This window comes from Sarcophilus harrisii, chromosome 1, assembly GCF_902635505.1.
Source record: "Sarcophilus harrisii chromosome 1, mSarHar1.11, whole genome shotgun sequence".
Lineage (NCBI taxonomy): Eukaryota > Metazoa > Chordata > Mammalia > Dasyuromorphia > Dasyuridae > Sarcophilus > Sarcophilus harrisii.
In genome coordinates this window covers 7,980,056-8,000,832 of record NC_045426.1, presented here as the reverse complement: position 1 = coordinate 8,000,832, position 20,777 = coordinate 7,980,056, and the positions used below count along the sequence as shown (strand labels likewise).

General features: G+C 49.5%; 1 protein-coding gene across 3 annotated transcripts in view; it reads right to left on the bottom strand.

Annotated features, from left to right (window-relative positions):
- The window catches only part of VPS41 (VPS41 subunit of HOPS complex), a 153,439-nt gene that overhangs the window by 30,364 nt on the left and 102,298 nt on the right, over nucleotides 1–20,777 (bottom strand). For all 3 annotated transcript variants that reach the window (XM_031951910.1, XM_031951907.1, XM_031951898.1), the window contains 7 exons: nucleotides 17,663–17,782; nucleotides 15,950–16,096; nucleotides 13,564–13,630; nucleotides 6,628–6,725; nucleotides 4,349–4,478; nucleotides 2,109–2,224; nucleotides 895–951 (listed from right to left, as the gene is read on the bottom strand). In XM_031951910.1, the coding sequence (XP_031807770.1) occupies nucleotides 895–951; nucleotides 2,109–2,224; nucleotides 4,349–4,478; nucleotides 6,628–6,725; nucleotides 13,564–13,630; nucleotides 15,950–16,096; nucleotides 17,663–17,782 (735 nt within the window). The remainder of the gene's footprint in view (nucleotides 1–894; nucleotides 952–2,108; nucleotides 2,225–4,348; nucleotides 4,479–6,627; nucleotides 6,726–13,563; nucleotides 13,631–15,949; nucleotides 16,097–17,662; nucleotides 17,783–20,777) is intronic.

Here is a 20,777-nt window from a genome sequence, read left to right as displayed (position 1 = left end):
ATGGTCATTCTCCCCACTGAGGGCCGGCTTCTATCCCCAGAAGCTCTTTTTGGGGTTGCTCAGCTTCCTGGACAGGAAATGTGAGCCGATTCCTCTATTCCAGACCAGGCTGGGGAACGAGAAAAGATGTTTCCAACTAGCAAAATGGAAGAGCTACCAGCTAACAGAGAGATCCTAGGCCATTCCAACAGACTCAGAGCCAGGGAAGAAGGACAATCTCTTACTGCTACTGCCTAAGCTTTGCCCTCATTTTCCTTCTCTGCCCAATCAGGGCTTGTGCGAGGTGATCACTCCTACGATGCCATTTAGCTTTCGAGCCAGTCTTGCCTCCCTCATCCTGCCTTGCCCTGCTCCCTCCACCCTTAGCTTTCACAAGGAATTTAGCAGAAGTGACGTGCACTGCAAACTATACTTTTCTACACAAATGAAAGAAATTTTTAAAAATTGATGTGTGAGGAGAATATATACTGTAAATAATTCAGTATCATCAGAGCAATACAGCTCTGCCATATGCCATATGCTAAGAGACAGAAACAGGCCTTTTCTCCAAAGCGCTTTATTTGAGCAATTTCACTGGAATGCATTTTGTCCACCTTTTCTAGGTTCTCATAGACAGAAAGGGTTTCTCACAATCATAATTCACAGGAGAGCTCCCACCGATAGCTTCTTATTCTTCCAAACAATAGAGGAGAAGGAGATCTTTTCCTTCCTTGCTCTTTTTGGCAGCCAATAGTTAGAAAGCTTTTATTTGGTATTACTGAGTACCAGGTGAAGACACCGAATCTTGATTCAACCTTGCAGATGACCAAGGCTAGCGGGAAGCTATGAGCTGTATCTCCTACTATAAATCCCAAAGCGTAAACACTCCATTTTAACAATGATTTCTGTACTCACCAGAATCTTGTGCCTTTTAATATTCCTTTGGCTAATTTCAGCAGCCATCAAAGCTTCCTACACATACATAACCAGAGAGAAGGAAGAGAGAAAGAAGTCTAAGTGAAGTTCACTTTCTTTTGATGATTCCTAAGCTCTGAACCAGAGAAATAAGGTGTCTGCCTTTTGATTTTCATGGGTTTTTTGTTTGAAAACTTTGAATATCATGCTTCAACAAACATTTCTGAAATTAAATTGCGAGACAAAAGCAGTCAACGAAGAAGGCTGCTTCTGTTTTCAGCAGGGGTCACTGTAGTGGGATGAAAATCCTGCCAATCTGACAAAATCTAGTTTATTTACTACAAAAAAAAAATTTTTCAGCCTGTCCCCAGAACAGGCTGAAAAATGGCCCTTGTAGGTTTTTCTGTTTTGTTGTTGTTGTTGTTTGTTTGTTTTTTTCCGCTGCCTTGCATCTCCTACATCTAGAAACAGATGACTGGATCTTAGTGAGCCCTTAACATTTGGCAAGTCTTACAGTTCTGCCTTTGCCAGTCTAAGGGATGTTGGACACGGAATCATTCCTCATAGTCATGATGGGAACTGGAAACACTGAGATCAGTAACAGCCTTTTTGGACTGGGAAGTTTTTACTTCTCAGTGCAATCTCATGGGAACTAACGAGGTTGTAAAAAAACAAAACAAAACAAAACAATTCTACCCAAGAATGACCCAAACACTAATTAATTAATTAATTCTAATATAAATAATTAATAATAATAAATAATTCTAATATAATATAAAAATAATTATATTTAATCATAATATATTTATATGTAATCTAATAAACATAATTAATTATAATAAATATTACTTTTGTCAGTATTAAAGCTGGGAAAACCATCTTTATTCTAAAAGAAACAGTAAAAATAATCTTCTAGCTTCATCTGAAGTGAGTCTCCATGAAATGGTCAGATGCTATTCTACCATTTTTTTCCCCAACAATGCTCTTGTGGGCTTTGAAATCTCAGCTGAATTTATATTTTTGGGATGTGGGTTTGCATATGAGAGAATCATTTCAGCAAGACTCAAACATTCATTCATTGCAATGGGAGCCTGAAGAGTTTGTAGCACGAAGCTTTAACTCTGCTTTCCTTTTCATGACCTAAGAGCTCATTTAATACTTGCAATTCAAACAAAATGCATTTTAAAAAGTAACGGGAATTTCCCAGACATTACTTCGTATTTTTTCTTTTCAAGGAGCCAGTCGATGTGATCGTCTTGGTCCCGCTCCTTAGCCACGACGACATCTCTGGGACTGACAATATAGAAGAGCGATTCACCTTCGGAGTACTCTACGGACAAGGAAAAGAAGTGACGGCCATTTAAAAAATGCTCTTTGTCTAAAGAAACAGTAAGAAAAGAGCAGGATTCTGCCCCTAAGTGCTTTCCATCCCAAGATGGCTTTTGATGCTCCATGTCCCAATAAATTTAAATTCTGACTTCAACTGCAACACGGTATTCAAAATAGCCCATTCCTTCCTGCGTGTCTGATTCATCCACCGTGTATAAACTTTATTTATGGCCATTTATAACACGGTCTGCTTTCACAGGACAATTACGCCGTATTGCCGGCAATAAACGAATCTTCGCCATCAAGGTCAAGGCCATAGAAAGCCTCGGCGACGGACGCCCGCCCCCCGGGGGGCGCAATACATCACATAGGCTGGTGTCTACAAGGGGGGCCGTTAGGGCTGACGGGGAATTCCATTATCCAACCCCAGTTCTGGAAGCTTCATGAGCAGGAGGCAAAGTTGGCTTTGAGCAGAACCAGAACGTGACGCCTCTCGGCCGGAGAGCGTGCTGAGACTTTGACAGGTGGGAAAAGAGCCTCATGGTTTCCCTTGTTTGGAGTGACCTGGAGAAAGGGGAGGCCTTCACAGGCCCCATGGCTGCGCTCCCACCAGGGGTCAGGGACAGGACCCCAAACGGTCTCAGCCCAGCACCAGCACTCCTCGGCACTTCCGTCACCTGCCTGTGGGGGTCGCTTCAGCTTTGCTTTTACTCTGCCTGCCACGGGTCCCAAGACTTAGGTCCCCTCCTTACTTTGTGGCCACCCGGCCTTCACCCCATCGGTCAGAGAGGAGACCTTCCCTCCCACCCAAACAAGTCAATATGAGGGGACTTTGCTGAGGGCAAATGGTGGCAGCAGCTAAACTCGGGGCTTCTCAAGTGCTGAAAGTGTCACGCTGTACGGTCCCGGCGGTAACTCAAGTCTTCTTAGGCCGTTTTATGAATAAGGGAGACAAAACGCGCAGACGTAGCGCGCACAAGCCACAGGCTGCACGTGGACAGAGCCACAGTGGACCCGGATCTCGGGCTCCAAGTCAGGGCTCCTTCCTCTGTAAGTTCCTGCGGCTCTGATGGCGCAGGGAGGGACGGCGTGGGCGGAAACCCAGGGGAGAAAGCAAGATGAAGTGTGTGTGAGTATGTGTGTGTGTGTGTGTGTATGTGTGTGTGTGTATGTGTATGTGTGTGTGCAGACATGGGTATATACAAGTCTGTCTATGTACACACACAGAATATAAGTATACAGTATGCATGTGCATGTATATGTGTGCAAATAACTATACAGGCATAGATACACATGCACACATATGATGCATGATACATATATGTGCATGTGTGGAGACGTGTGTCTATGAGTCTATCTATGTACACACACCAGATATGATAAGTACACAGTATGCACGTGCATGTACATGTGTGCAAATAACCAGGTATCCAGGTATAGATACATATGTGCACAGAATATACACATGTTATACATGATACATGTATTTGTATGTGTGCATGCATATAGAATATGTAAAGTATATAACATGCATGCATGCATGTGTAGTATATGGTGTGCAATATCTATGTATACAGGTATACACACCAAACATGCATAATGCATGATGTGTATGTATGCACACATACCTATATATGTGTGTGTGTGTGAATATCTATGTATATAGGTGTATATATACACGACAGAGAACATATATACTGCACAAGGTATGTGTGTATATATGTATATGTGCACAAACATTTACATATACGCATATATTGTATATAGGTAAATGCATGATGTATGTATATGTATGTAAATACATACACATACTGGCACATAGAATATACACATAACGCATGGTATGTGTGTGTACATGTGTGTATACAAATATCTATGCATACAGGTATACACATACACAGAATATATATAGATTATAAAATGCATGGTGTGTGTATATCTATATGTCTATCAGTATATACATATATGTGCACATGCACCCACATAAACATCTGTATCCATGTGCCCATGCCATTTCTGGATAAAGGACCTTTTTACAAGAAGAACCCCAAATCCCAGAGGCCTGCGGGAAAGCCGGGCAGAGGCCAGGGCCCCAGCAGCCCACGCCCAGCTCCGTCCCACTCACCCAGGTGGTAGTCTCTGCATTCATTCTCCTGAAAGCCTCTCACTGTGAGGGCATCGGAGGAGATCTCTTCGCAGGTCTCCGGAAGCGGCTGGATAATGTCCAGTCTTGGCCGGGCACAGTATTCCCTCTCCTGGGGAAGAGAAGAGAAAAGCTCCCTTTGCCACACAACCCCAGTTACCCAGAGTTAATTCTTCTTGTCCCCAAGGACTGCTTGTACACACACACACACACACACACACACACGCGCGCGCGCGTGTGTGCGCCCTCCTATTGTCTTCCCAATCAGAAATGCAAGCCTTTTGAGGGCAGGGAACATGTTGCCTGGGTCCTTCCACCCTCAAAACTTAGCATGATCCTTGGCAGAGAGAGCACGTCTCTGATCTGGTTTCCAACACCGGGGTTCTGTCAACTATGCCAATGTCACAGGAGGCTTGCTGGCTGCTTCTGGAAGGAGAAGTTAGAACCCCCGGCCCATGGCAGAGCCCAGAGCTCAGGAGAACCTGCTAGAGAGTCCCAAGGGCACAATTCCAAGCAGCCCTGCCCTGCCCTGCTGGACACATTCCTCGAGTCCTGTTCCTCCTACTTGGGGAACTAAAGTTTCCTTTGGTGATTAAACAAGAACAAAACAATCCCTGCAACCCCATTAACAACACCCTGCCCTGAACAGCACAAAGCCTCCAGTAAAGGGGGCGCCCTGGGCCTTCCCACTTGGAAAACTCTCTTCCCCGTGTGTTGGTCAGGTGAAGTGGTGTTCCTCCCCCCCTTCCTGCTCTGCTTGAAGTCCTTTCCAATAATGCTTTTCATTAACAAAGGCTTCTGCTGTCCTTGTCAATTATTTATTAAGTTTTCCCTCTCTTCATTCGGCCTCTTCGTTTCTTGCTCTCCTTTTATCGTCCTCTTCCCTCCACACGCATCAAAACAGCCCTGTGCTAATTCCCCCAGGAGCCACTGCTATTTTTTCCCTAAAATAAAATAATAAACTGATGTCCTGCAATAGGGCTGGACGCAAACCCTATCGATTTCTGTAGGTTGGAGTGCTCACTTAAGCCTACAGCATTCCGTCGCCTAGCAACATGGGCATCCAGAGCTTCAGGTTACCATAGCGATGACTTCCTAATGCAAGTGCACTGTCAGAGAAACCTTCCTGAACATCTCCTGCTCTGAAAGTGAGGCTACAGGCTTTTTCACTCCCTTTTAGTCCTTGTACTCAGAAAAAGGCAAGGCACAGACAACGAGAATTTACTGCCACAAACCGATATCCAATGGACCATCCTTCCTTTTCAACAGAGGAGCTGCAATGAAGATCTGCCAATTGGTCCTCAGCTGGCTGGACTCACCCATACTTTCTGATTTTCCTTCCCAGTTATGTCCCTGGCAACTGCGGGCAGGGCCAGGCTGGCAGCGGGCCCCGCAGCAGCTTGGGAAAGTTATTTCTGAGCAATTGATTAGTCGACACTTCTCTCACAGTCAAATGTAAAGACATTTAGATTATGAACTGTTCTCATTTATCTGGAGAGCTTTGCTCGGACATGCAAGACCCTAAAGAAGAGATATGAGAAGCCATTTTGCCATGTTTGCATGACAGGGTCTACGAGTGGGGAACAATGAATATTACCTCAGATCTTACTCTCAGTTGCTTAATCAATTTTGCTTAGTTTTTCTCCTTTTTAAAAATCTGCTATGAGGATGGCTCTCAGGAGGGGGGGGGTGGGAGAAGGAGAAAAATGGAGAAATGTAGGTGATGTAAAAACAATTAGCACAATAAAAAATCTATTTAAAAATCTATCTTTTTTTATAAGACATGGACAACTGAGAATAGGCTCCACTCAATTTGAAAGTGGGATTATCCATTTAGCCAGAATCCCTATACTATAGGGGGATAAATGAATGTGTCTGTGGCATAAGGAAAAATGAACTAACTGCCCTTTTAGTAATTCCCCTGACCACCCGAACGCTGGAGCCAATTGCATTCATGGCGATCATTTCTGCTAATGCACAGTGTCAACTCAGTTTCTTCTAACAGTGAGAGAAATTTGTCATTCTTTCTCTCCCTTGTGGGGGATGGGGGGAAGGGGGCGGGAGGGACGAGGCAGCGGATGCATGAGAGCAGGGCTTCTGGAAGCAGAGATGTTGGTTTTCAGTGTAATTGCAGGTGACTTGATTTTTTATGCCTGGGAGCCCCATTTCGGCCACAAAATACTCAGCGTTTCCAAAGAATTGCATGTCACATTTAAAATAACCTTGTAAGTGTCTTTGTATCAAAACCCAGAAATCATTACCATTTTGTCTGAGGTCTCCTTGACATACGAAAGCACCACAAGCTGGTCACAGAGAGGAGCAAGCCCGCTGATGTAGAACTCCATGTCAAACTGAGACACTGCAAATAAAGGGGGAGGGACACGTCAGTGGGGAGGGGACCAAGGTGCAGTGTACAACAAAAGGAAACCCAGAAATCTGACAGAAGAGTGGAGAGATGACAAGGATTAGGACTAAAAGGGTTTTTATAAATGTGACCAAGAAGACTGGATAAGAAGCCTCTGTTTAAAAATAAATCTGTCAGAGTTTAAAAAAGCAAACAAATGACCTTTCAAAACATCCAATGAGAAAAGACCCAATAAAATAACCTTAAAGTCAGTAAGGAGCAAAACCCAATATGGAATCATCAGTAAAAAGTCATTCAAATTATTATACATGTTGATAAGCAGAAGCCACTTCCAATGGGGGCAGGTCCTGAATCCGGCAGAATTCACAAAAATGTACAAGAGCATCAGAGTGGGAAGTGAAAAGAAGCTGGCCACGTTCACCTTAACCTGATCTATGATTGTTTGGTCTATGACTCTTGTCACTATGTATGCTGCTTCCTTGGCTCTGGGGCTCTGTTTTGCATCACTTCAGGTGACTCTTTCCAGGCTTCTCCATATTCATCTCAGCACAGTAACACTTCATGACCTTCATGGTTCAACCATTGCCCAATCAGTTCTGGCTTCTCCTGTGTTGTCAATTCTCTGGTGTCACGAAAAAGCGCTGCTACAAATATTTTGGTCTGTGTGGGGCCTTGCTTCTTACCCATGGCCTCTCTTACCATGGAGGATGAGGTTAGGGGTAGAATTTCTGGGTCCAAAGGTATGGATAGCATCATCATTTTACTTAATTCTAAATTACAACAAAGTGGTTATAATAGTCACAGCCCCACCAATATGCACTAAGGTGCCTCTCATCCCACAATTCTCACAACATTGTCTACAGTTTTCACATCTCATGGGAGAAAAGGGGGCCCCTGCAATCTAGAAAATCTGTGTAAACTATTCTGGCCCTTCATACTAGAGAAGAAGCCTGAGTTATCAGTTCAAAAAGATAAAATATGCTGACATTATACAATATTATATATGTATTTTGTGCACTTCTGAGTTTCTAAACTTTTTCTGTGTCTTCTGAAGCTTCCACAAAATACTCCCCAGAATCCCTATTTAAATTTTTTTTAATGTCTGCTGAGATATACTGAAATGACAATGGGGTCAACTGCAAGGTAGAAGGGATAACAGTCTTCGCACTATTTCTTACCTTTGCCCATTTGTGGTATAATGTATAAACTTCAGGACTATTTTGATTTCATTGTTTAGAACATTCAAGTGGTGGTTACATTTGTAATTCTTCTTTGAGAAATCTTTGTTTATATCCTGGATCTCTTATAGACTTTTCAACCATTCACAACCTGGCAGTGAGCCGTTTCCAGCCTCATTGAACATTATTCCCTTTCTCATACCATAGAGATAAATCATACAATCGACTGTACGACATGGGAGACACTGGCACAGACTGCCCAGCACGGCGTGCCCTCATCAGAGAAGATGCTGTGCTCTGTGAGCAAAGCAGAATGGAAGCAGCCCAAAGGAAACGCGAGATGTACAAAATCAGAAGCTGCCCAAATGTTCAAATGGCCTATTTATGTCCGACCTGTGGCAGAGCCTTCGAGCTTGTAGCGGTCTGATCAGCCATAGTTAGACACCCTGTGATTCGGCTCTGACAGAGTGAGGTCATTCTGGTCCTCTTCGAGCACAAAGGACAATAACTAAGAGATCAGCCAACTGGACTGCCCTTGGCTCTCCAGCTGTGGTTCCCCACTTCCCATCTCCTTCCTTTCGTACAAGTGGCATTCTCTATTTGGAATGTCTGTCCTGCTCATCTCCACCTCAAAGAATTCCTCTCTTCCTCCAAGTTTTGGCTCTCCGGCTATCCTTGACAAGACACTCTTCCTGATGTCCCTCGCACCACTGGCTGCTCATAATCTTCTTCCCTAATTACTGCACCTTGTATTTACTCTACACACTTATACATCTCTCTCTATATATAACATATTTACTCCATATGTCACATATTGCTAGATATATGCTAAATATCTCTTAGATGTAGTGTGAAACAGTAGATGAAGAACTTGGGTTCAAGTCTTGGCTGTGTGACAACCAGTCAGTTGACAAGTGTTTATGAAACACCTATGGTACACTGAACACTGTGCTAAACCCTGGGAGGGCAGAGAAAAGTAAATGGAACTGAGACCCCTGCTCCTAAGGTGCTCACAATCTAAGAGGGAGACAAGATGCAAATGACTCTCTACAAATAAGTTATAGACAGGATAAATTGGTGAGTAGCTCAAGGGAAGGCACTAGTGTCAAGAGAAATCAGGAAAGGCTGCTTATGGAAGGGGAAGTTTTAGTTGAGACGTGAAGGAAGCCACAAGGCCTGGGGATAGAGTTCCAAGAAGGGAAGATGGCCAGGAAGAGGCCCGGAGTCAGGAGAGGGAGTCTAAGGGTGAGCCCTGCCTCTACCCAGAGCCTCCCAGGAGGGGCTCTGCATTCGGCAAGGGACCACCATTCCTCAGCCCAGTTTGGCAAAAAAGATGAGAAGTCATGTTCAAAGATGGTCGGCCATTTATAAACCATCGACCCAAGAGCTAAGAGTCCCCCTGTGTCCTTGGCATCGTGCCCCCTGGAGCCCGGCCTCCTCCTGCCATTGTCAGTGGGTCACGGAGCTCTCCCCACAAAGTACCATGGGATTTATGTGGAGGCTGGCTTGTTCTGTGATGAGTATTTTTGTGTTGTTACAGCTTCATAAAAGTCATGCTTGCTCACAATTACAAGAGGTGGATGACCACGGTCCCTTAGTTTTTACCCTTGGGAAGACATAAGGTTACCCTTGAAACCTCAACTTGTGGGGAAGAAGGGGAGGGGATTTGCTTTTTAAAATCCATATACGTCAACTTCCCTAATTCCTTGAAGATCACAGTCAATTACGTATAATTTCAAAGACTTTTAAATAAACGTTGACATTTCAATCAAACCGACCATCTGATCTATGAAAATCTAACAAGAATTGTCAGCAAGGAAAAGATGGAAATGGAAACATTTGTCCCAGGCCAAAGTTAAGCTGTCAGCCTCTGAGACAATTAATACCTCAAGTCAACCACCTGCTAGATCTCAGGAAAATGATGCAGAAGAGGCGCATGGTAAAGGCTCCTCTGGGGCTGATAGGAGAGGTAATTCTTGGGACCTCGTGGGATATTCCTCTAACATCTCCTCCATCATTACTGTTAACTACACTTCTCTAAATTGCAAAACCCAGTCTATTGAATCTCCTTTTCCTGAGGCTATCAAAGTAACAGATCAGTTACAGAAAGCAATTCTACTCTAAAGACTTGGACAGTAGGAAGAACCAGCCCAGAAGGCTGGACAGGTCTGTCTGGATGATATCTGCTGAGCCCACGGGTCCTTAACTGAGAGGTCAAAAATATTTCTATAATAAGACTAAGGTGTTATCTGTCTATTAAAATACTTCTTCCTTTTCTAGCTACATCTGTCTGGGGCTGGATTTTTTTTCATACATTTCAATCAAAACAACTCATGACAACAGATCAAATGCAGATGCAATCAGGAGAATCCAGCTGTATTCTACTTGGTTGAACATTTTGTTTTGTTTTGTTGTTTGGATTTTCTTTTTCTTTTCTTTCATTTTTGTTTTTGTTTTTTGCTGAAGCAATTGGGGTTAAGTGATTTGCCCAGGGTCACGCAGCTAGGAAGTGTTAAGTGTCTGAGGCCAGATTTGAATTCAGGTCCCCCTGACTTCAGGACCATCTAGCTACCCCCTACTAGGGTGAACTTTAAAAAGATTTCTCATATAAAACAATAATCCCCTTTCTGACTAATTATTTCTGTCTTGGTAAATATAGTTATTTTTTCCTAAAAACACATTATGTAACCATGAAATGAGTTTATCATCATTACTCTAAAATGATTTTAACATTTTGAAAATTTCAGTTTTAATATCTAATGTAATCAATATCAACAGATAGAACACAATAAAACAAAAGGTCACTGGGGTCTCTGGTACTTTTTCAGAGGGGGAAAAAAAAAAGACCTAAAACTCAGAAGAAGCCTGAGAACAGCTGGTCTAGAGAAAGCTGCTTCTTTTCCAGCTCTCAGACAGAAAGTGGGGAGGTTCTAAAGGATGGGAGCAGGAAGGAGATGGCTGTATTTCACAATTCTCACTTGGCGTTATTTAAGGCAACATTTCAGGAAAGTGACTGGCCCTTTCAAGATAGCAGAGGGCCTGGCATTCATCTCCTGCCCTGGAGGTCGTGCCCAGGAACACACCAGCATACTCATTAACAGCTGAGGATCCTGGGCTCCAAAGACTCTCGTAGGAGACACTATCATAAACCAGCACAGCCTTAAGTTTGTCAACTGAGGGAGATGGCAACCGAGAGCCGACAGACCCCAGAGCGAAGCCTCACGTCACTGATGGGGAAAACGGGAAAGTCCTACTAGAAGGAGGATCTGAGGTCAGGAGGGGCATGATTTCTGCCTCCCGTCTGCCATGTTCAGTTTTTGGGCCAATTTTCTGCCAAAATCAGGGCCTGGAAACAGGCTGGCGGGTTCCTGTCATTCTAGAAGGCCCAGCTGGATTATTAAGACCCCTTAATCTATGGGAAACAACATGATCCATCCAAAGCATTTCCCTACTTGTGATTTAAAGGTACCAGTGACTTTTTAAAGATGACTTTCTGTGAAAAGAAAGGAATTTACATGTCATTTTTCTGCTAATTATTACTCTAGTTTTTCTCACAAGAGAAAGTTCTATCTCAAGGGAGGAAGGGAAGTTAACCACTCCTGACCCTTGGAATGAGATGCAGTGACCCCCAGATGCAACAGGCCTGGCCCTGTCAGACTAGCTCCATTTCCCCAAAAATACTATTTAACTTCTAAATTCAACTTAATGAGCTGCAGAGTAAACGTCTGTGGAGGGTGTGGGTGATTGACTTTGGGATCAAAGTAGAAGGAGGAATGGGAGGCCCTGAATGAAACGCAAAGACAAAGGCCATCTTGTCCCCTCCTTCCTGACTGCTTCAGGCTGGTGACCGGCCAGACGGGTGCTGCTCCTTTACAGATGACACGACCAACCTCTCCCTGACTTGGCCCTTGGGCACCTCTAACCGTGGGAAGGTCGGAGCTGCCCGAGCAGGAGCTCGCATGAAGATGCTGCCATTGATCGGCTCGGCGCTGGGCCACTTTCCCTCTCTCTCTCCAGCTCTGGCAAGTTCGGTGGCAGGCCGTTTCTTCCAAACCTTCTCCCTTCTCTTCCCCTACTTCTCAAGTGCCCTTCACTGGGCTAACCCGCCTTCACCCATGGAGCTGGCGGCGGCTCATCTCAGAGGAGGAAGCTCCTGTGGTCACACACCTCCCACTTCTCCTGGCAGCCAGCAGCAGACGTCTCTGCCCCGCCTTCGCCATCCTGACCCTGGGGAGGGCTAGTTTAATGCTACCCTGTCCCCCAGCCAGGCCCCCTGCCTCTGCCTTAGGGCCACTGCGCTCTGGCCAGAACCCGGTTCTGTCATCCATCACTCCTGCTCTGATGGAAGAGCCCCAGGACTGGGCCACCTGGATTCCCTATTGGCTGATCCCCAAGCTGAGCAGCCTCCCGCTCTCACCTCTGACCCTGCTTCACTCGGAGTAGCCACCGAGCCCGAAGAGGCCTGTCCCCCACCCCTTCCTTCTGTGCTCGCGGTAATCCACAGCACTCCGTGCAGTCGCTGCCCCTCAATCCTCTTCCCTCTAGGAGCTCATTACTTCTCTCTCCAGGTTCTCCCTCCACCCCTTCTTCTCAGGCTGTTTTCTGGGCTCTTCATTAAGGGGAAGTCCACCCACCATGGACACGTCCCAACTCTGTCCCTCTCTACTGTTGGAGTCACTGGCCCCCATGGATTTAACTATCACCAGCATTAGTGATTTTCAGATTTGTCCAGTACACATACTGCCACAGTGACTATTCCGCAAAAGTGGGGCAGCCGAGATGACAGCCATTCCCCAGATTGGCACCCCCAACTGCCTGCTGAACTCTGAGAACTGGATATCTAGAGACATTTTTTTTTTCTGGAGGCAATTGGGGTTAAGTGACTTGCCCAGGATCACACAGCCAGGAAGTGTTAAGTGTCTGAGACCAGATTTGAACTTGGGTCCTCTTGACTTCAGGGCCGGTGCTCTACCCACTGCACCCCCTAGCTGCCCCTCACAGAGACATTTTTTGAATTCTTTTTTTTTTTTTTTGATTTACATTCTCTTCCTCCCTCTCCCACTGAGAAAGGAGGAAAAACAAAACTCATTAAAAACACAGCATCAAGCACAGCAAAGGCCTATGCTGCCACATGCAGTCCCCAATCCCCGGCACCCTTCCATCTGCCCTCTCCTGGCGGGGCCGCTGCGCTGATCTGTCAGAGCTGCCTGGCTTTCTGATACTGTCTGTCCTGAGTGGTTCTGGTTCCGCCCACTCCAGTTGCATCAGTTCATGAACGCCTTCACCTCCAACACTGCTCACAGTAAAATAGGGTTCCAACCAATGGCCACGTGCATCCGAAAGTAAACTCAACATCTTTCCCCCAGGATTCTCCCCTCTTCCGAACTTCCCTATTACCACTGAGGACGTCACTATCCTCCTGGCTGGACAATCAACGTGTTAAAATGGAGTGAAAAACCACAGGAAGCCGTATTCATGGCTCAGAGAAGGACGAGCTACTAAACTGGCACAGAAATGATGGAAGTAAGCTCAGGGAAGTTTTGAAGCTTTCCTGGTCTGGGGCACCAGGTCCTGCTGCTGCCTCGGGGGGACCAACCCCTCACAAGACCCCCACTGCGGTGTTCCCCTGGGCAGGGGCGGGGGCAGAAGCGTACCTATTTCGACGTAACGGTTTGGTAAGTCACGCATTTCACTGGCGTGCCGTTCCTTCACCGAACAGACCTGGAAAAGAAATGCGGGTGTCATGGGGCCATCCCTGGGCTGGAGATGTTCTGGAGCAGAGAGAGAGCAGACAACTGGTTCTACTTTTGACAACCACAATTCCTGGAGTAGCCACTCAGGGCCTCCTTCTGCTATGTCCTGCTCAAGCCCGGCCCGAACCCCTGGCTCAGTCTGTGCAGGGCTCAAAGTGGAACAGTGATTCTGGGGACGAACATGGGTCAAAGAGAGCTCGGAGCTGCGCTCACTCACTGCCGGGAAGACTCCCCCTTGTCTGAAGGCCGAGGCTGCGTCCCCTTCACACCCTACACACAATGAGCTTATTCTGGAGCGGGCAGGCTCTGGACCCAGCCACACTCGAGCCTGACAGATGGGGCCCAATTACAGCAGAGAGATGGCTACAGGAAGGATCCCAGCAGTGGTCAGAGGGCAGGGTAGACCTCAGCTGGCCCCCAAGGACTCTGGGCCATGACCTCCACCCCTGCAAGTGCCAGCCTCTGACCAGCTGAGTTAAGCAAGCCTGGCAGGCCTCGGGCAGGACCGCTTCCGCCCCTCTGCTACTCCCATGGCTTCCTCAGGGCCCTCCTCTCCTTCCCTGCTCTCCCCGTGTGAACGCCCCTGCATCTACAGCTTATCCAGACTGCAGGGCCTCAAAGAAGGCACAGAAATCTAACACAATGATGGTGACCAGGCCAGGTACAAAGCATGAAAGGGACCGAGGAGGCAGCTCTGGCTGTCGATGCCCACAAGCAAGCAAAACGTGACTAAATACTGGAAGAATGATGTGGGGGGAGGAGAGAAAGGAAGGAAGAAATGGTAGAGTCCTTTGGAGGAAAAGCTCAGGGAGACCAGGAGCCCTAAATTCAAAGACTATCACTGACAGGACCTCTGGGGGTCTCAGCTTCCTCATCTGTAACCCAAGCGGATGGGGCTGGTCAGGATTCTAGGGGCCTCTAAGGCCCTTTGAAGCCCTGGACTAAGGGGCCTATTCCCCTGAAAAGAACATGTCCAAGTGACTTAGGGTCTGATGGAGACGCTCTCCAGAAACCGTTACAAGAATCTGCATTCATGACAACGCAGTCCCTCAGAAGAACGTGCGGCACGGCCATTTTGGTCAGTCCAGCTTCATGTCTAAAGCTTAATGCAAGTATTTCTGCTTGTCCCCACCCTAGCACCCTCAAAGAAAAGATGGGCCTGATGGGGGGGATGGGAGCCCGGCTGTTGGGGTCCCAGAGTTCGGGTGGGGTCTGCCATTACGGGTGGTCCCTTTCACTCTGAGAAGCTCCAGGCCTTTGTAGGCCTCAGCCTCCAGCCTCATGGACAAGCAGACCCAGCCTCTGTGGGAGTCAGCCACATGTCCTCTCCTTCGGAGATCCAGAGTCCTGCTCCTTTGGGAGAATGGGCCGTGGCCAGCCCCCAAGGAGCCTCCTCTGGGAGCCCGGCCTCCACACACAAGTCCTTTGTCACCCACCAGAAAGGCAGACAAAGCGTACTTTTTAACAGGAAAGCAGGATGCGTGTGTCTCTATGTGTGTCTATGTGTGTAAATATGTGTCTGTGTGTGTGTCCATGTATGTGTGCCTGTGTGTGTACCTGCTGCTGTGATTTGCTCCCACACAAGCACCCCCTCCTTCCTTGGTCCTTCAGCTCGGGGCTTCCCTTCACTCTCACCTTCCAAGGGAAGCCCACAGCCCAAGGCCCAACAAAGCCCATGTCAGGGCCGCCAGCCATGGCCCAGGCGAAGCTCGTTACTATGTCAGAAGCCTGGAGCATGGGGAGCTTGTGCCCATTAGGACCGTGCTTCTTTTCCCCAGCAGCCCCGGGAGCCGCTCCCTTCAGAGCCCTGAGGTGTCCTGGTTTCCTGGTAGGGAGTGGTCTACATGGCGTTAAGCCCCAGCTGAAGCGCTTCTAGGAACTGAAGGCCTCAGATCTCTAAGGTCCCCGGTTGTGCTAAACCTCAGGGATTTGCCCAAGGCCTCCTTCCTGCTGACTGGGCCTAAGGGGCTTCCTGGGCGGAGCAGGTAGTGGCCAAGACAGGAAGGACCCAGAGGGGCTGGGTCTCTCAGCTAGAGGGACCCAGTTGAGAGCCGACTATTCAGAAGCACCTGCGCTCTCAGACTCACTGACCACCCTGGCCTCGGTTCTCACTGCCAAGGCCACGGTCCCGTGGCTGAAGCTGTTTTTCCAGAAGGAAGAAGGCCCTCTCCGGCTCCATCAGGTCCAACTGCCCCATGGGCCCTTCTTTTATTTATTTTTTTTCCCTTTTTTCCCCACAGGCCCTTTAAGAGGGTCTCCAGCCCCTAAGCCAAGGGGAGCCCTGTACCTTGATGGAGGAGCCCCAGCCGATGATGAGCGTGACATCGTCCTTCCAGCAGAGGCTGCAAGGGTACATGTCGGGGCGAAGGCTGATGTCGTCTCGAGGTACGTTAGTGATTCTCTGCTTCGAAATCACGTCCAGGATCTTCACACCCTGGAAAATAAAGCATCTTTCCGTGTTCTTGGGTGTGAGGAGGAAAGAAGGGCTCAGGTCCCACTCCGCCGAGGGCCCATGGCTGTGGAGCCCACGGATGCTCCCGGGGATGACAATGAGGAGTTGGGCCCAGATACCACTCCAATCCTGCCCCTGGGAAGATCCTCTGCCAACAGGCACCTGCCCACCTGAGCCATGGAGCCAGGAGAGCTCCAGGGGCCCATCTTCCCAGGCTCCCACTGGTCCTTGCTTCAGGGCCTCCACTCTCCACTGACAGATTCTCACCCCTCCCCATTAATAAAAGGACAAATAAGAGACATGTAGAGTAAGAGCAGCGGGAGGGAGCGTGGGAAGCCATGAGCATCTTTCTTGAAACTTCTCCATCAACAACGGCAAGCGGCCTGCCAAACGCCAGGGACCCAGGAAGGAGTCCAAGCTGTGCACTAGTACCGAGCGAGCGGGGAGAGGAGGGAGCTCGCCATTCTGGGATGACTCCCACAAAAGGGCACCCAGTGAGGCACAAACCCTGAGCGTGGCCTGGATTCAGACCATCTACCCTCAGGCGCCCCTGCCAGGCTCAGGCCTCTACAGAGCTCCGAGAACCAGCCTGACCTCTGCTCCTCTCCCATAACGCAGACCCCTGTCTTCCCAGACCTGTGTCCCCATGTACACCATTTCCAAAGCTCCTCACGCCAGGGCTGTTAAGCACCCCTTCCCCATTACTGAAAACCAGCTTTGGGGGTCCCAAGGAAAGCTGATGCTTGTGGGTTTAGGCTCATGCTCACAGAGGATTTTCTGTTTTCATCGGATCTTTCTCTTCCCAGAAAAGAAAATTCTACTAGCGGATCCTTCAGATGAAAAGGTTGGGTAACAAATGAAAGGGGAAGAGGGACAGGATGGGGAAGGAAGGGGAGACAAGACTCTCTCTCGGTCTAAGGTGAGAGTGGCCACAGAAAGGCCCCAGGGGAGGTTTCTCCCAGAAAAAGGGCAGCTTGCGTTCTGAAAGGAAAACAAAGGGAATAAAACCCTGGTTTTACATTCAGGGAACGAACCCCACTAGCTGAAAACAGCCGCTGACAGAAGCAGGAACCTGCCGGGGGAGAGAAGGGTCTCTCTAAGGCCACAAGGTTCCTGTCTTCTGGCATCTGGCCCAGGACACAAGGGCCGGGAGGGGGGCTGCTGATCCTACCGCGGCCGAGCTGAGTGGCTTAGGATGCAGGAATTGGCTTCCACACGCCAAGGAGGCACAGTCTGCTTTGGGCCCATTTTACATGGGCTACAAACCAGCTTCCCGTTCCCGGGCAGTGGCTCTGTGGGAGCACCACACCTTCCACCCAGCTCCGCTCTGGGCCGTCCAGCTCAGGCTGGCGGGCAAAGGGCGACTGCCCAGGCTCCCTGACAAAAGTCTATCTTAAATCATGCGGACGGCCTGTGCCTTGTCCCCAGCCAGGTAAGACCCGAGCTGGGGCTGACGGGTCATTCTTAGGTCCACTCCTGTGCCTTTGGGCCCCAGGAATCTACTTCTAACATGGGAGCGCCCCCGCCCCCGCCCTCTCAGATATTCACCATGTTATTGGCCCAAGCGATCAGGTTTCCCCGCCACTTCACGTTTCTTATGTTTCCTTCTCCTTCATGCAGAACCGAAGACTTCCATCTGCTCATCCAGGATCGCTCAAACAACACCAGCTGTGGGAGAACGTCACAGAAAAGCAAGTGAGACGGGAAGATGGAGTCACATGGGAGACAGCTCGCACCCCCCCCCCAAACCCCCCTGACTAACGGCAGGGACAGAGAACCTCCCAATGCTGCCGCTGCCCCCTCTGAGAGAATGAAGGGGCTCGGAGCCAGACGCTGCCCGAGCAGGAAGCCTCCCATCCTCGCTGCCTCTTTGGGGCCCCGGCCCGAGCCACACGTGGGTCCTTACAGAGACAACGTCGCAGGTTTGGACCAGAACTAGACTGTGCAGCTACAGCTAATAAACAAAAATCCAACTGGCCAAAGCAGGGACCTTCCTTCCCCGGCCCTGGCCAGGTGCGCACGGGGGCACAGGGGGAGAGTGCTGGAGCCGAGTCACGGCCACCCTTGTGGCGTGACTGTTTCCTTACATGTGAACGGGGCCGAGATTAACGCCTCCATATCAGGGCCTGCGAAGGTGATGGACGTTGGCGAAGCACTCTGGCGGCCTTAAACTCTGGAGCAGAGCTCGCCGCCATCACCATCACCACCCTCATTATCATCCCCCTCCTCATCCTTGCCATCACCATCATCGCCTTTTGGATCCATAACTTTAATCCTTTTAGGGTTCTTGAGGTTGGGATGTCAGGGAGACAACCCACCCCAATAACCAGGAACACGGCACATGGACCCATGTGGATCTGCTCCAAAAGGGGCACAGGCATCAGTGGGCACTGATGGGCATTAGCAGGCACTAACAGAGATCAGTGAGCAGTAGCAGGCACTAATGGGGATCGGTGAGCACTAATAGGAATCAGTGAGCAGTAGCAGGCACTACTGGGCACCACAGGCACTGATGGGCACCTGGGCACTGATGGGCATCCCCCCTTGGGTGCTCTGTGGCACGGGAGAACCTCTGCAGAACGCCACCATCCTGGCAGCTTCAATTGCTTGGCGGCAGTACCAGGGGAAGCCACAGGATGGCACCAAAGGACAAGGAGTCCCTGGGCACCCAGCAAGTTCTCCAAATCATGAGTTTATTCTGGAGCCGAAGCTCATCCCCCCTCTGGACAAAGGGGCTCCCGCCGGGCCGGGGCTCGCCCCTCTGCGCGTCCCAGAGAGAAGTTCCCAGACTGAGTGACGGGCGGTGGCCCGGCTGTGCAATCTCTCCAATGAGCCTCCAGGGCTATTTGCGAAGTTCCAATAACCCTTAGCTCCAACGGAGAGAACCCCCCATGGGAGCAGAGGGGAAAGGGTCCTGACTGATGGGGGGCAAGACCCTTCACAAGAGCATCCAACAAGTGGGAGAGCAGAGCCCGGGGAATGAGGTGAGTGGGGGAGGAAGGATCAGAGCTGGGCTTGGGAGAAAACAGAGATGGAGGAGGCAGGGGTGAGGGGGTAAGGGGTGAGGGTCTGAGGATCCGGCCCACTGAGGAAGGGAGTAAAGTGGGCACGAGAGGAGAAACCTGGCCCGGAGGCCCCTGGGGTGGGTGGGCGAGAGTCTGTCACCCTGGGAACACTCTTCATGGGGGGTTGGAGCAGGATGCCAGCCAGGGGGGAAGAGAAAGGGCACAAGACAGAGGCTGTGAGGTGGGGAGGGGGCTTGCCCTGGAGGAACCTGGAGACAAGGACTTGGACCAACCCCAGGTGGGCTCCCCAGGAGGCGGGCACTGAGGGGGAGAAGGTTGCAGCGCAGACCAGCTCGGGTGAATGCCAGGATCAGAAGCCAAGTGGCAGAAGGGGCGCTCCGGCCGGCTTCCTCCACGAGTTGTGGGGAGAACCAGAGAAGCACCCAGGGGCTTCAGGCGGCCTGGGGATCGAGTGGCTGAAAGAGGGTCCATTTCCCTCAGTTCACAGGTGCTTGTTAAAGTCTCATTTAGCTGCTGGGCCTGGTGCTGGGCACTGAATCCAAGAACAGAGACGGGGTTTCTGTCCACAAAGAGCCTAGGTTACTGAGGGGTGGGGGCCTACAGGTACAGAAACATAAAGCAGACCCTGGGGTTAGGAAAGGAGGGGTCGGCCTGGGAATCTGGCTCTGTCCCAGGGCCTCCAGGCAGAGTCTGCCCAAGGAACTAAGAGCCTGGCAATGGCCTTTTCTTTGAGGGTCCTGCCTTCCGGCAGCAACGCCCCGAAGAAATGGGGGTTCTGACATCAATGGGGGAAAGGATAAAGTGAAAGCGCGAGGACGCTGATCACCTGCGGGACGTTCACATGAGAGAAGGCGGCTTTGAGGAGTTCAGAAATACATGTGCTGTCAATCAGGTCACTGATCTCGCTGGAAAGTGCAGGGTTCAGCAGCCCAAGTTTCCCATGCACTTTAGGCACTTTAAAACAGAGCCTTCGAGGGTCAGATGACTGTTCAATGGCACAAATTCGTGCCGGGTTTTGCTGCCCCGATAGTGCCAGCGACCCGGGGTGGGCAGAGACCGTGGAGGGACCTGCTCCCGTCCCGCCGCTGGCATCCAGGGGTCACAGAGAAGCTGTGCTCACGGGGACTTGTCTCGGCTCGAGGGCGGCTCAGGAGTGATAGACGCCGGCCCTGGAGTCGGGGGCCCTCAGACTCTTATTTGTAGCTGTGTGAGCCCGAGCAAGTCACTTGGCCCTAACTGCCCCCCACAAACACATGAGATACAAAGATCCCAGGCCCGGCCCCTACGGCAGGGAGAACATGGGTGACAGGGCCGCTGTCTCCACAGTCCGGACTAAACACCTTGTAGTTGACTCACTGATTTCTGGGCTTCCACCAGGGGGCAGCCGGGGAAGGGGAACGACTGATCACTGTCAGACTGAATACAGCCTCAGCAACCCCGTCCCCAACGCCAGACCCTGGGCAGCCCCTGGCCTTGGGGAGGGAGACAAAGGAGCCTCTTCCCTTCCCCCCTCTCTGATATTTCTATGAGAAGGCCTCTGTGCCCCACGTCACTGGGGAGGATTGTGCTTTAAAAGCTTCATGTCAAGCAAATGTGTAAACTGAGAAGCCTTCCCATGGCAGTTCTTAGGATGCTCC